The sequence below is a fragment of the Salvia hispanica genome, chromosome 4 (assembly GCF_029641045.1).
Source record: "Salvia hispanica isolate PSC_SH4W2 chromosome 4, Shi_PSC_v1, whole genome shotgun sequence".
NCBI classification, from domain to species: Eukaryota; Viridiplantae; Streptophyta; class Magnoliopsida; order Lamiales; family Lamiaceae; genus Salvia; species Salvia hispanica.
Genome location: NC_142695.1, coordinates 59,505,603 through 59,518,485, shown reverse-complemented (window position 1 = coordinate 59,518,485; position 12,883 = coordinate 59,505,603). Strand labels below are relative to the sequence as shown.

Sequence of the window (12,883 nt, the reverse complement as noted above, 5' to 3'; positions counted from 1 at the left end):
GTCCCCATGAATGTGGACTTTGATCCAAATGAAATAGTAGTTTGTAATAGTAGTTTTGAAGGGGAGAGAAAGAAGTCTTATGTTAAACTCATATTATAATACAACCCACCATCATCCAGACCACGCTCCAATTTCTGTATCGCCACTAAGATTATGGACTCTGACATGTTTCGGGACAAACTGTACGTATTAAAATTGTAAGAATTTGCATAGAATTCAGAATTAGCATATGTAGACAAATAGATTGATCTAATCTATTAATCCACTAGTTTACTTTGATAGAATTAATCAATTTTGAGCTTCACCATCTTATCATTCAAACAGTCATTCCTAATAAACAAGCCCTAATTAAATTTAACATTGCACGAGAATTTTTGCAATGTTGTTTTGTCAGTTAAATAAAAAGAGAATACAGTAGGTAAATAATGATAGTAATATACCGTACTTGATATTCATCGCGCCACGATCTTCTTTGACAGTGCTCCTATCTCCACGTGGATGGACATCTGTGGCGATGTCCTCAACATTCATCGGTCCACAATCTTTTTTGACAGTGCTCCTAGCTCTGAGCTGACGTCGATAGACATCTGCAGCGATTAATACTCCCGCAACGCAAACACCAACGCCGATCACAACCCATTGACTTGGGTTATGATGCACTGATTTCGGCATTCGAGTTTGGAAAACTACGCCGCAGGAGCGAGGATACGGTTTTTTGACTCTGTGCAGAGGATTGTTGAATAAGGAGTTAGAATCTTTTGAGAAAAGCTAACAAATATGGGAAAAAAATATTTGAAGTACCTAAATGATCAACACTTCCATAAAATTCAATTACACAAACTGTGGTAAATGATAACCATTATTTCAGCACACCAAATCATAGAACCATAGATCATTATTACCATGTATGTAATGATCATCAATGTGCGAACCGAAACATAGAACAATTTGAAATAGCACTGAAATATGTATTTGTTTGGCCTTAAGAAACACCCCAAAAATCCAATCTTCAGAAAAACTTTTTAACAATAGAATCCTCAAATGCAACATTACAATAATCCATATCCAATATGTCAAAAAATAAAGACGAAAGGTTAATTTTGGTCATAAACATATGACCAAAATACGAATTTGGCCAAAAAATATTACTTTTTAAAAAACGTGTCCATAACACATGAAAATGTCGGTTTTTTACGGGTCAATTTTTGGCCAAAAGGCTAAAGTAGTCAATTTTTTATGGTTCCGTGAAAAAACTAACGGTCAACGCTAATTGCACAATGGCATGACCGTTAGTTTTTTGACGGAACCATAAAAAAAGACCACTACGTCAAGGATTTCATTTGTTATGTACCTGTTTTCCAAAAAGTGAATGTTTTTTTACCAAATTCGAATTTTGTTCATATATTTAGGACAAAAATTGACTCTGAATGGATCCAGATTCCGATCCAAATAATCGGAATCTGGACCAAAATATTTATACTGATTCCGATCCTGCATCAGATCAAATCTAATTTGGCTCTAATAATGAATCTGGATCCACAGATTTGTACTATATCCAAGATCCATTAATACTCAAAATCTAAAATTTAAGGAGAGTTACATAGATCTGATCATAGTCCAAATTTTTGAAGAATCAAATTCTAAACAATTAATGAAACTGGATCAAAATCTAAAAAAATAATGGGGAAGGAAAAAAGAAAAGAAGAAAAAGTTCCCAAATCTAAAAAGCTTTTAACCTTTAATTTATCTATTGTAGTTAAGATTCCTATGTTATTGAAGTTGGTAAATCTTCTTAACTCGTTTCACCCAAGCTCTTTGTACAGTCTTTAATTTGAAAGCTCAATTTTATGAAGCAAATGAATTCAAATAAAACAACACAATTATGAAAATATACAGAGAAGAAAATACCTTTTGTAAATTATTCTTCTTATCTTTGCGGTCTGGATTCAATTTTCCGATTTAATTCTTTTCCTTGTCTTCGCATATGAGTGTGAGTTTAAAGATATGTAGGAATTTTGAAAAACTAATTCATAGACTTAATATGGTCAACCAATTAGGATTACATGGAGAAATAATTTTAAATAGTGCAGCTGGCTGGCTTAGAAAATAGTGATAATATAATTAAATCATCGTTTCCAACAAGCAATTAATTAGTGTCCACAATCTTTTTACGAATTTCGACGGTGCATATAATCAAAGTCAAATTTATGGTCATAAAATAAGATTGATTGTCACACCTAATCCAGCATGATTATAATTTAGAGGAGAGTTTTGTAATGCTCTCGAAAATCGTAAATTAATTTATTGTTGTGAAACAATGAATGAATCAATTCATATTATGCTTCTCGTAAGGGTATATTAATGCCCAACTAAAGGAGTTAATTAATGCTCCCTCGTCTCCTACTAATTAGAGAGATTTTAAGGGATCAAATTAGCTGACTTTTCGAAATATGGGATCGAGACATGCGAAGGGACCAAGAACTTATCCAGTGGTGGATGATTTAGCTGTAATGCATTCTATATGTCTTCGATCCTTTGCGGTCTCGATCAACAGTATCTGATGTGATGGAATTGGAGATGGAAATTGGCTTGGAAGAGATAAGTCAATTTGTATTTTTGTTCAAACATCCACAAAATAAAATAAGTCTGTACTCCCTCCGTCCGCGAATAGGAGTCCCGGTTGAGTTGGGTGCGGGTTTTAAGAAAAGTTTGAGTGTAATAATTTAAGTGTGTGATAGTGAAATGTGGGACCCATTTATATTATTATTTGTTTTATTCTTTGGAATAATGAAATCTAACATTAAGAGAGAGGAAGTAAATTAAGGGAAAAGTGGAGTCATTTCTTATACTCCCAAGATAAAATGTCTAACCGGGACTCCTAATGGCGGACGGATGAAAATGGCCAACCGGGACTCCTATTCGTGGACGGAGGGAGTATCCATTTTCACAAGTTCAGATGAAATTCTTGGTTGCAGGCTTTAAGCACATTGATAAAGTTTCTCTAAGATCGAACTCTGCTTTAAGCACAATGAAAGTTTCTTGGTTGAGATTGTATTAGATTGAGTTTTGCAAGAGTAGATCTACATCTGACCCAAATAGAATTTGGTTTTTAAATACTCACTCGATCCAATTAAATTGAGTCAAAACTTTTGGGCACAGACATTCATAAAATTGTGTTGAAAAATAAGAGAGATGAAATAAAGTTGGAGATATGACCAAAATACAAATTTAGCACAGAACATTCACTTTTTTTAAAAACGGGTCCATAACAAATGAAAATGTCGCAGAACCTCTTTTTTACGATTCCGTCAAAAAACTAATGGGCAACGCTAACTGCACATAGGCATGACAGTTAGTTTTTTTACGGAATCATCGAAAAAGGACCACTTCGACAAGGATTTCATTTGTTGTGAACCTGTTTTTCAAAAAGTAAATTAATTTGACCAAATTCATATTTTGGTCATATGACCTTTACTCGTGTATGAATCTATTTGTCTCTTGCTTCCTAAAACAGCAAGATCCAAAAAAAAAAACGACAAAGAAAATCCGGAATAGGAAAAGGATTAACAAATGAAATAAGGAAACTAAAACAGACTCCAACCTAAGCTAATAAGGACTGGCTTCAGCTAAACATAATTGTGAAAGATAAAGCGGCCTTCTTGCTTGACGTTGGGGTCGAATTTGCTGGCATGATGTGAGAGCTGATGAGCGAGATTGTGGTTGTTGGATGTGGTGTAAGCGAAGTGACCTCCATTTTAACACAAATATCCACTTCAAATTATGGACTGATATCCACTTCCACTATTTTGGAGAGCAAGCCTGAATTTTTGATCTTTGTTGCAATGTGTTTGGTTGTTACCATCTTAAACTTTTGCAGACGACGCATCGACTGAATTTCTTGCGGGAGTGTCTCCAGATGTGGACAATTCATGATTTCCAGTTGCTCGAGGTAATCAATTTCATATCCTTCAAATCGTACTTTTCTCAGATTCCACAACTCACTGATGCACAAGATTTCAAGTTTTCTCATATTGAACACCAATTCTCGACCATTGTATGCATTCCGCAGTTTGAGGCGCCTTAGGTTGGGCAACTCCATTAGCATTGGCATGGGGTCCTCATCAAGACAAGTATTTACCAATGCCAAGTACTCTATCCAACGAGGGAAACTGTCAGTACTTCGTAGCGTAGCTATGCATCCATCAAGCCTCAGAGTGCGTATCCTTGTAAGCATACATATACCACGAATCCCGTCCAAACAAGCCATCATTCTGAAGCGAAACCCTCTCAAAATAAGGTGAGTAAGTTCCCTCAACTTATCTAGTGCTGGAAAGAGCTCGCTTACATCCGAGTTTTCATCAATTTCTTCAATACCCAATTTATATAGACTAGTCATCTTCTCCAAGTTCAAGGCTTCATATGTCCAAGAATATATAGACATGAAGGTCAGGGTCTCAAGATTTTGTAGTGCATCTACTTCCAAAGGCTTCCAGTAAATCACATCAGACATGTAGAGATGACGAAGGCTGCTCATATCCTTGATAATATCCGGCACCTCCACCATAAAGTTTAAAGCTATATCCAGAACCTCAAGCCTTTTCAAGCCCCCCAACGAGTGTGGGATCTCTTCCACATAATTGTTTCTCAATCCCAAATACCTTAACTCGGTCAATGCCCCGATAGATTCTGATAAAGTCTTCGCCCCAAAATCTTCCATGTCGAGTATTTTGAGGAGTTCAAAACTCTTCCAATAAGACTGGCCTACATCGTCCAAGTATCGACCACCTCCATGGAAGATGAGAGAAACAAGATACTTGTCTTGATTCGTAGAGTGATAAAATTTGTCTTGATTCGTAGAGTGATTAAACATGGCTCTGCCACACTGAATAACACGATGACGAGGGCTCTCTAAGGGTCGATTATTTCCATTGTTCCTTAAGATCTCAAGGCCTATTTCCTCCTCTGCTTTTTTGATGGATAGCATGTGTAGTAGAGGATTCATGCGACACCTTTTCACTCTATAAGTTTCTGGGTACGGGTGGACAACTTCAATAATGGATTGATCAGCTAATCTGGAACATGGTGCAAAATATGTTTCTACACCATTTGCAGCCCAAATATGGTGCAACTTCTTTTCTCTCATTATTGCATTTTCCTTAAAAAAGGACATATGCAAGAAACATGCCTTCAGTTCTTCATTTAATTCATGATACATCGGTTCCAATTTCTCCATTGTTTTACTCAAATCAATTGAATCAAAAAGTTCTTCCCATTCAATCCCTAAAATTCTTTGCTTTGCTTTCTCCCTTCCAACATCTATTATAGCAAGCGGCAAACCCCCACATTTTTTCAACATCTCCTTGCCCTTCCTCTCCAACTCCTTTGTGAATTTGTTCCCAACACTTGTAATTTTATCAACTGTTTTCAAAAACAATTGCCAGCTCTTATCATAATCCAAAGCATTCATCTCATGAGTGTAAATCTCTTCATAGTCAATCTGATGGCAACTGGTGATCAACAATCTACATTCATGCCCTGATTATATACCATGTTAAGAACTTAATGCAATAAGGGAGACAAAGAAGGATGTTGAAGTGTGAAATTAGGAAATCCTACATTGAGCGTGTACATATACTTCTGAAGAATTAGTTTTTGTTTCGTAACGTATTTTGACTGAGTTAAATATGGGCCGAAACATATTGTCAGAACCAAAAGCTAACACACTTTAAATGTGTAGGACCAAAATGGTTTTTTATGCAATTGTACGAGACCAATTTTGGAGTTTAGTCTTTGATATATTAGTTCAACCAATTATATGTCTAATATGATAAGTTTTGTGGGTGACAGGTAGAATTATATTAAAACAACATAAATTATAATCTAGTTTGAAAGATTTCTATGCCTTGTAAAAGCATTTCAAAATCTATTTCTATCTATAAAGGTGAATAAGTTTAAGCATGCAGAATTAATTCTAACATAAAAAGTAAAGAAGCATACTTGGCTTTGAGAGGCGTGCAAGGTCTAGCAAGGATTCGTAGAGCATTTCTGGCCGCACGTTGTCGAGAACTATAAACCATGGCGGCATTTCTTCCAGGTGCCGGAGAAGCATCTGTTGGAGACTCTGGTTGTCCATCTCCTCCAGAAACAACGAATCTTCATCAAGTGTCACCAACTGGCGTATCAGTTCCACAAGCACCTCATGTTTACTTGTGTAACTAGAAAGGCTTACCCAAGCACGGCCGCGCTTGAATTTTTCAATGACGGCCGCATGCTTGTATACTTGTCTCGCAAGAGTTGTCTTTCCCATACCAACCATGCCTTTGATAAGAATAGGCATATGAATAAGCCACTCCTCTTCACTAAGAATCAGTTTAAACACAAGCTGTTGCACGTCTTTCTCCAAGCCCACCACGACACCTTCGTCTCCTTCTTCTCCACCACTTTGTGAACTACTCACCGCCTTACCAACTCCAAACTCCATCATGCGCTTTTTTATCTCCCTCATGCGATTTGTGTCTCAGCAAAGTCAGCTAGCAAATTTTTTAGCCGGCTCATCTCTTCAGATTTATTGTCTCTGAAGAAGTCCAACATCATTCCGAGCTCTTCTATTACCTCTTTCAGGGCTACTAGTGTTTCAGGCTCGTAATCAATAAAGTCATCAGTCCTCGGTAACTCAATCAGAAAGCTCTCCAGTTCCCCTATCGCCCCTAAGATGATGGCCTCTGACATGCTTATAGGCAAACTGCACGTACGAAAATTGACAATATTTACTATGTAAATGGTTATCTCAGATTTTGCTTCATTTTTACCAAATGGATATTTTAGTAATATTAACTCTGAAGAAAAGCACTAAGATAAATTCGAAAACAATTCTATTATGTAGGAAGCTAAAATCAAAAAATTTAAAACAGAAATTCAAAACTAGTACTACATGTGATGTCCTAACTAAGATAGTCGTATCCTTTTTGAGATGTTCTAACTAAAATGAATCATATCTTTATTTAACAAAAAAAAATAAAAATAAATCCAATCATTCTACTATATTTCACCTTTTAATTTACTCCCTCTCCATCTCTCCTACTTTTGAACACAATTTATGAATATGTAAGGTCTACGAATATATTAGATCCAGATCTAGATCCGGATTATTTCTATTTCAAAATTAATCTTACACAAATATGCATAATATCATAATTAATTAATTATCAGTTACTAGATCATTATTAACACTATATTCAATACAAATTACATAATCCAAAATATGTCATAAAATGAAAACTGATGATATAAACTCCAACCATGAAATGAAACACAAAAGCATATAATCTACTTAGAATAAAACTGAAATTGAATAAGTAAACTTAAAGTGGTGTAACAAGACAGTGATCTAAGAAACAGCAGTTGATGTGAACGAAATTAAATGATGTTCCAAACCAAGCACTGATCTAAGAGTTTTCCCTTTAATTTTATTAGATATTTTAATACACTCATATTCCTTGGTATAACTCTACTTCCAAATCAAATCAACATTAAAAATATAATCTAAATTTAAATGGATCTGGATCTCAAAAATTATAATCAAGATCCAAATCATATTTGAATTTGGTCCTAAAAGTGAAGCAACAAATAACAAACCTTAAGAATATAAAGCAAGTTCTCAAACTTGAAAGGCTTTTGATTGAAATTTATATGCTATGTAATATAGTAAATCTCCTCAACTCATTTCACCCAATCATGTAGCACAAATATATGAAGGAAAGGATTTCAAAAATCTGTTTAAAACAACATATAATTAATTATGAATCAATTCAAAGAAGAGAAAATACCTTTTGCGATTATTTCTTCTTATCTTCGTCTGAGATCTGGATGGGATTTCAACTACAAATTCGTGGACTTAATATTGGTCAAATTGATTGGTCAAATTAATATCTTCGTCGGCGACTGTGAATTGAATGGGAAAGTGTGAGAGGTCTTTCAGATTCTGGATGGGATTTCAAGTTCAAATTCGTGGACTTATGGTCAAATTGATTGGGAAGAAAATTAAAAAAAATTGATTGGCACAGACTTTACATAAATTAGTCTCTTTAACTTTACGTAAATTAACAAATTAAGATGACTCAGCCACACCTAACCCAGCATAATTTAATTAATTGGGAGCAATAAAAAATTAATCAATCAACCACTAACTGACAAAGAACAATAAACTAATAATAAAAAAAAGTTTAGTAAGCTTATATTGGGGTTTTCGATGGCATAATTTAATCTAATGTCGCCTCGAAATAATAACTATGGTGGATTAAGTGTGAAGGGGAGGAGCTTGGAGTATCAATCATCTTAAACTCCTATGCAGAATCAAGGTGCATGCCTGTCTCTCCAACTTTCAAGAAGAATAATCTCGATGAAGATATTTTCAAACAAAATATTACTCACTCCACGCAAAAAAAAAAAAAAAAATTTGAAATGACAAAAATTTTAAAATTATAAAATTATTCAAATAAGAGATTGATAGAAGAAAAGAAAAATAGATTATGGGTTCATGTCTTATTAGAGAGAGAAAATTTTAAAATAGAATTTTTTTATTTTTATGATGAATAAAAAAAGAAAATTTCTATTTTTAGGAGATGGATAAAAGGGGTACTATTATTAAAAAAATGTCAAATATTAATTCTAAAGATGCCTTCGTTTTGAAAGTTGAGTATATATAAATATTACTACCTTGTAATTCAAATCACATTATGAACTTTTTGCTAAGTTTGGTTGTTACCATCTTTAACTTCCTCATATGCTTTATTAATTGTTTAGCATACAAAAATAATATGCCATCTGTTCCTAAAAAAGAGACAATATTTGAAAAGATGTGAGTTTTAATGCACAATTGATAAAGTAAGAGAGAAATAGAAAAAAAAGTGGTTGTAGTATTATTGGAGAATATTTTTTAAAATAAAATTGATTTATTTTTAAGGGACATTCTAAAATGACAAATATGCTTTATTTTTAAGGGATGGAAGGAGTGTTAAATGGGTGGCTTAGACAAGTAGATTCAGCCACTTGCTATTGTTATTAGTAGATAGATTTATAATTTTATAATGTGTAATCAAATTAAATCCCAAATTGATATAAAGTCCAAATTTTGATACAAATTAAACTTTTGCTGCCATTATGATGTTGAATATTGGTGGACTATATTTTGTTGGATTTGTGTATTTATTCAGTTGGGCTGACCCTGATTGATTTAATGCAGAGGCCCAATGTTTGAGGTCCATCACTTACCTAGCTGCACCGATGGCTGCCACATGGATGTTTCACCCGGATCTTGAGTTGGGGCCGTTGGATCCAGGGTTGTGTATTAAGTGAGCATCGCCTCACTTCAGTCACTTATTCTAGACACTTCTCTCTCTCTCTCTCGTTCCTGAGACTCTCTCTGCATTCTCTCTTCGTTCTCTCTCTTCACTTATCAGGCTATTTCGCCGGTGAACTCCTCAAATCTTCAGTTTCCTCCGATTAATCCTTGTTTTAGTAGGATCTATCGATATAGATCTTGAGTTTGGAGACTTTCTCAGTTTCCTTCGGAGTGTTCGGTCAATTCTAACCTAGGGTTGGAATCTGACGAAGTTTGGTGTTGAGGAAGTGAGAACTTGTGAAGACCTTGTGAGTTCTGTGAGTTTAGGGTTGTGAGCTGAATAGGCGGATAGATTCTGGTGGTTGTGAGCTGAATAGGCGGTTTGGTGGCAGTCGGTGTAGCTAGGGTTTCTGACCTAGAGTTTGACGGTTTCCTATCTTGTGACTTGTGGTAGAAGCGTGTGGGGAGGTCCTTGTTAGGTTTGGTATACTGAAAAGCATGTTTCGAGCAAGTTTCGCTCGAATAGAATCTTGCTTGTATACGTAAAACTCTATAATCCACTTTTAACCCGATTCAGTATTATTCGAGCAGTTTCGCACGAATAGAATCAATATATTATTACATTGTGTTTGCTTGTGCATTTAGAAGATGTTTTATAAACATTTGAATATATAAGAAGCAAACAAAGTCTAAGTCTTTTGCTTAGTAGACTGGTTGTGGGCGTCGTCCACTTTAAGGTAACACAGTCGGTTCTATGCAATGCTTTGTGACGGAAGAGGTTCTATATTATTAGGGGCGGCGACTCTATGTGTGTGCGTCAACTGGCCAGGAGGGTACCTAGACCTAGCTGTGTCGTTGGGTCTGTGCCTAAAACCTCTTGTCAACAAAAATACCTCAACCCACTTCTACTGGCTAATATAGTCGAGTAAGGGTCGATCCCACAGAGATGGATGTAGACGAAGTGCAATTGCAAAGACATTTTGGAAGGGTTGGTTAGCTACCACGCTTTTGGGGTTGAGTTCTACCTAGGCGTAAAATTAAAATGAGACTCTACCTATACTGACCAGTAGGTAACTAAATGCTTAATGCTACTGGATGTGTACGTGATTGTGAAAGCTAGACACCTAGTTGTGCATATGAGAAGCTACTAGACAAAACTTACTAAAAATGGCTAGACAAAAGGTAAAGGGAATCAAGGACATGCTGGCAGACTGGCTGCTGGGTTGCAGAAAAGCTGAAAAAGTGCAAGTACAAAAGCAAAAAGTAACAAAAGCAACATATCTTTGATTGTGACATTTTCTTCTTCACCAAGCTAAACTAACCAGATCTAACAAACTCCATTGATGAATGCTCGAGCTCAAAAATTCGTAAATGCAATATTTAACTTGAAATTAAGAACGAAAGCAAGAAAAACTGAAATTTACGCATACTGGTCAACAGGACAGAGTGACAGAAACAAGCAGAAACGAATTCCATGCATTTTTGAGAAACTTAACCATATTAAAACTTGTAAACACTTTTGGAAATACTATATCTAACTAAGCTAGGCAGATTCAAGCACTTAAACAACATAAAACTATCAGATCTAGCTAACTAGAGAGATTTAAAGCAATAATAAAGCTGAAACTCAAATAAAACCATAAAAACTTAACTTCATTCAAACTTTCAAACCAAAAGATGCTTTAAACAGATTAACTACTGAAATCTAAGACAAATGTAAGTAAAACAAGTTCTTAAACTAAGAAAGCATTTAAAGAAAGCATGTAAATGGCTGATGGCTTCTTCTGAGACTGGAACTGGACTACGGCGGCTGGAATGATTCAGGCATGATGACTCCCCGCCGGCTGGTGGCCGGAATCTTCATGGCAGGCTGCTGGATTTAGAGAGTGAAACTTAGAGCTAATGGAGCTATTCTCCCAAAAAGTGATTTCAAAGTGATAAGTCAAAAGTGATGATCAAGTCCAAAGTTTAAAAAAGTGATTCCTCCTTATGTTCAACTCCTATTTATAGGGTGGCTTGCCCTAATTTCTAGGGCTGCCTCTTCATGCAAAATGACAATTTTGCCCCTCTTTAGTAGTTGATTATTCCAAGCAAGTCCTTCTTTCTCGTGTCCAGTTCTGTAGCATCCGTCCTGGCCAGTTTGCACCTGTTCTGCCCATAATTGCCAGTTTGCACTTTTTTTGCTCATACTGGCCAGTTGCACACTTTTTGCTGCTTTTTCACGCCAATTCCTTCTGATCCTTTCCTCCTGATTTAGTACCTCAACCTGCACACTTTAGCAACTATTTTGCATATATTATCAAATAAAGCACGTTATACTGACCAGTAACCAAGGCCTAGAACGAGACTCATCACTTTGCAAAAGAAAAAGAAGAATTTCACAACCCAGATAGGCTTAGACTACCTATCGTGAAAGGTTGCAATGTCAGTCCGATTATTTCTAAGCCTTTCTGAAATAAGATGACGTTGGTGTGGTATAGCACTGAATGGATCTAACAGCAAGACATGTCTTTATGTTATCTACTGAAAGACTAGGTCTTGATAAATGACTATTTCTTAATCTACATACGTTAGCATTGAGCATACGGTATTGATTATGCACTACTTTGACTTATCAAATGGTGCGGGTTTTTCGCAACCCAATAATCCTGATATATTGGGTAGTGGTGATTAATATGTAGCGGTGCTAGGATTGCTATTATGTTGAATCGTGCGTGAGGTGAGTCTCATTTGATAATGTCCTCAAGAGGAGCTTGAATAAGGTTTTATTATTCGGAAAACTGGCCAGTTGGAGTTTTATTACTCTATGAATAATAAATAAGTGTTTCTTGCTAAGTCCACTCTTGGAAATTAATAAGATGTTAATTAATTAAGTCCATAGCAGACATTAATTAATTAATGGACATTTATATTTTAAGCGCGGGAAATAAATAATATAAATAATGGAAACCCGGATTACTTGTAATTTCGGATTTGGATGGGGAGTGCAATATTACTTCTGTAGTGGCTGCTCGTAATATTCCAATATAAGCTTGTATTAAATTGTGGGTTCAATTTAATTAGTAAAAAGCTAATTGGGCAAGCCTATATCCAAAACCTTCCATAGATCCCTGTCTGGGCCCAAAAGGAACTTAATATAAATAGGAGAATAAAGGAGACAGAATGATCACAATTTTGATTCTCAAAATTTTCGAAAATTTTGAACTCTCCAGCTGAAGGAGATTTCGAATTCTACTCCTATTCCCAAAAGGATTTCTTCTGTCTTCTTTATTTAAGTCCTAGTATTCTAGTGAGATCAGCCCACACTAATATTGGAACACAGTTTGGGAACCAGAGAGAAGATCCGTGGTCTAGTATTGAAAATCATCACGTGGAGAAGGCGCAAGCAATCATCGATTATTTGGAGAATCAAATCGGTAACTCTAAACCGTAGAATTCATGTTTAGGATTTACTTTCTTTGAGCATGAATTATTTGCGTTCTAGCATGCAATTATCTGTTTAACATGTGAATTGATTGATCCCATAATCGGTCAAATGGATCC

The 12,883-nt window shown here is 35.5% G+C and overlaps 1 protein-coding gene across 1 annotated transcript; it reads right to left on the bottom strand.

The window, feature by feature from the left end:
- Positions 1 to 3,538: 3,538 nt before the first annotated feature.
- LOC148929765 (putative disease resistance RPP13-like protein 3) lies at positions 3,539 to 6,738 on the bottom strand. Its single transcript, XM_089069669.1, has 2 exons — positions 5,998 to 6,738; positions 3,539 to 5,535 (listed from the first exon to the last, which is right to left on the bottom strand). The coding sequence occupies exons 1-2, from the start codon at positions 6,503 to 6,505 to the stop codon at positions 3,779 to 3,781; spliced, it is 2,265 nt and encodes a 754-aa protein (XP_088925795.1). The 5' UTR covers positions 6,506 to 6,738; the 3' UTR covers positions 3,539 to 3,778.
- Between the last annotated feature and the right edge of the window lie 6,145 nt (positions 6,739 to 12,883).

Bases quoted from the DNA above. Each gene is read 5' to 3' on its own strand.
- LOC148929765 (XM_089069669.1), bottom strand. From the start codon at position 6,505: ATGAGGGAGATAAAAAAGCGCATGATGGAGTTTGGAGTTGGTAAGGCG. The intron at 5,536-5,997 runs GTATGCTTCTTT...GTATATAATCAG, and splicing joins TGCACGCCTCTCAAAGCCAA to GGCATGAATGTAGATTGTTG.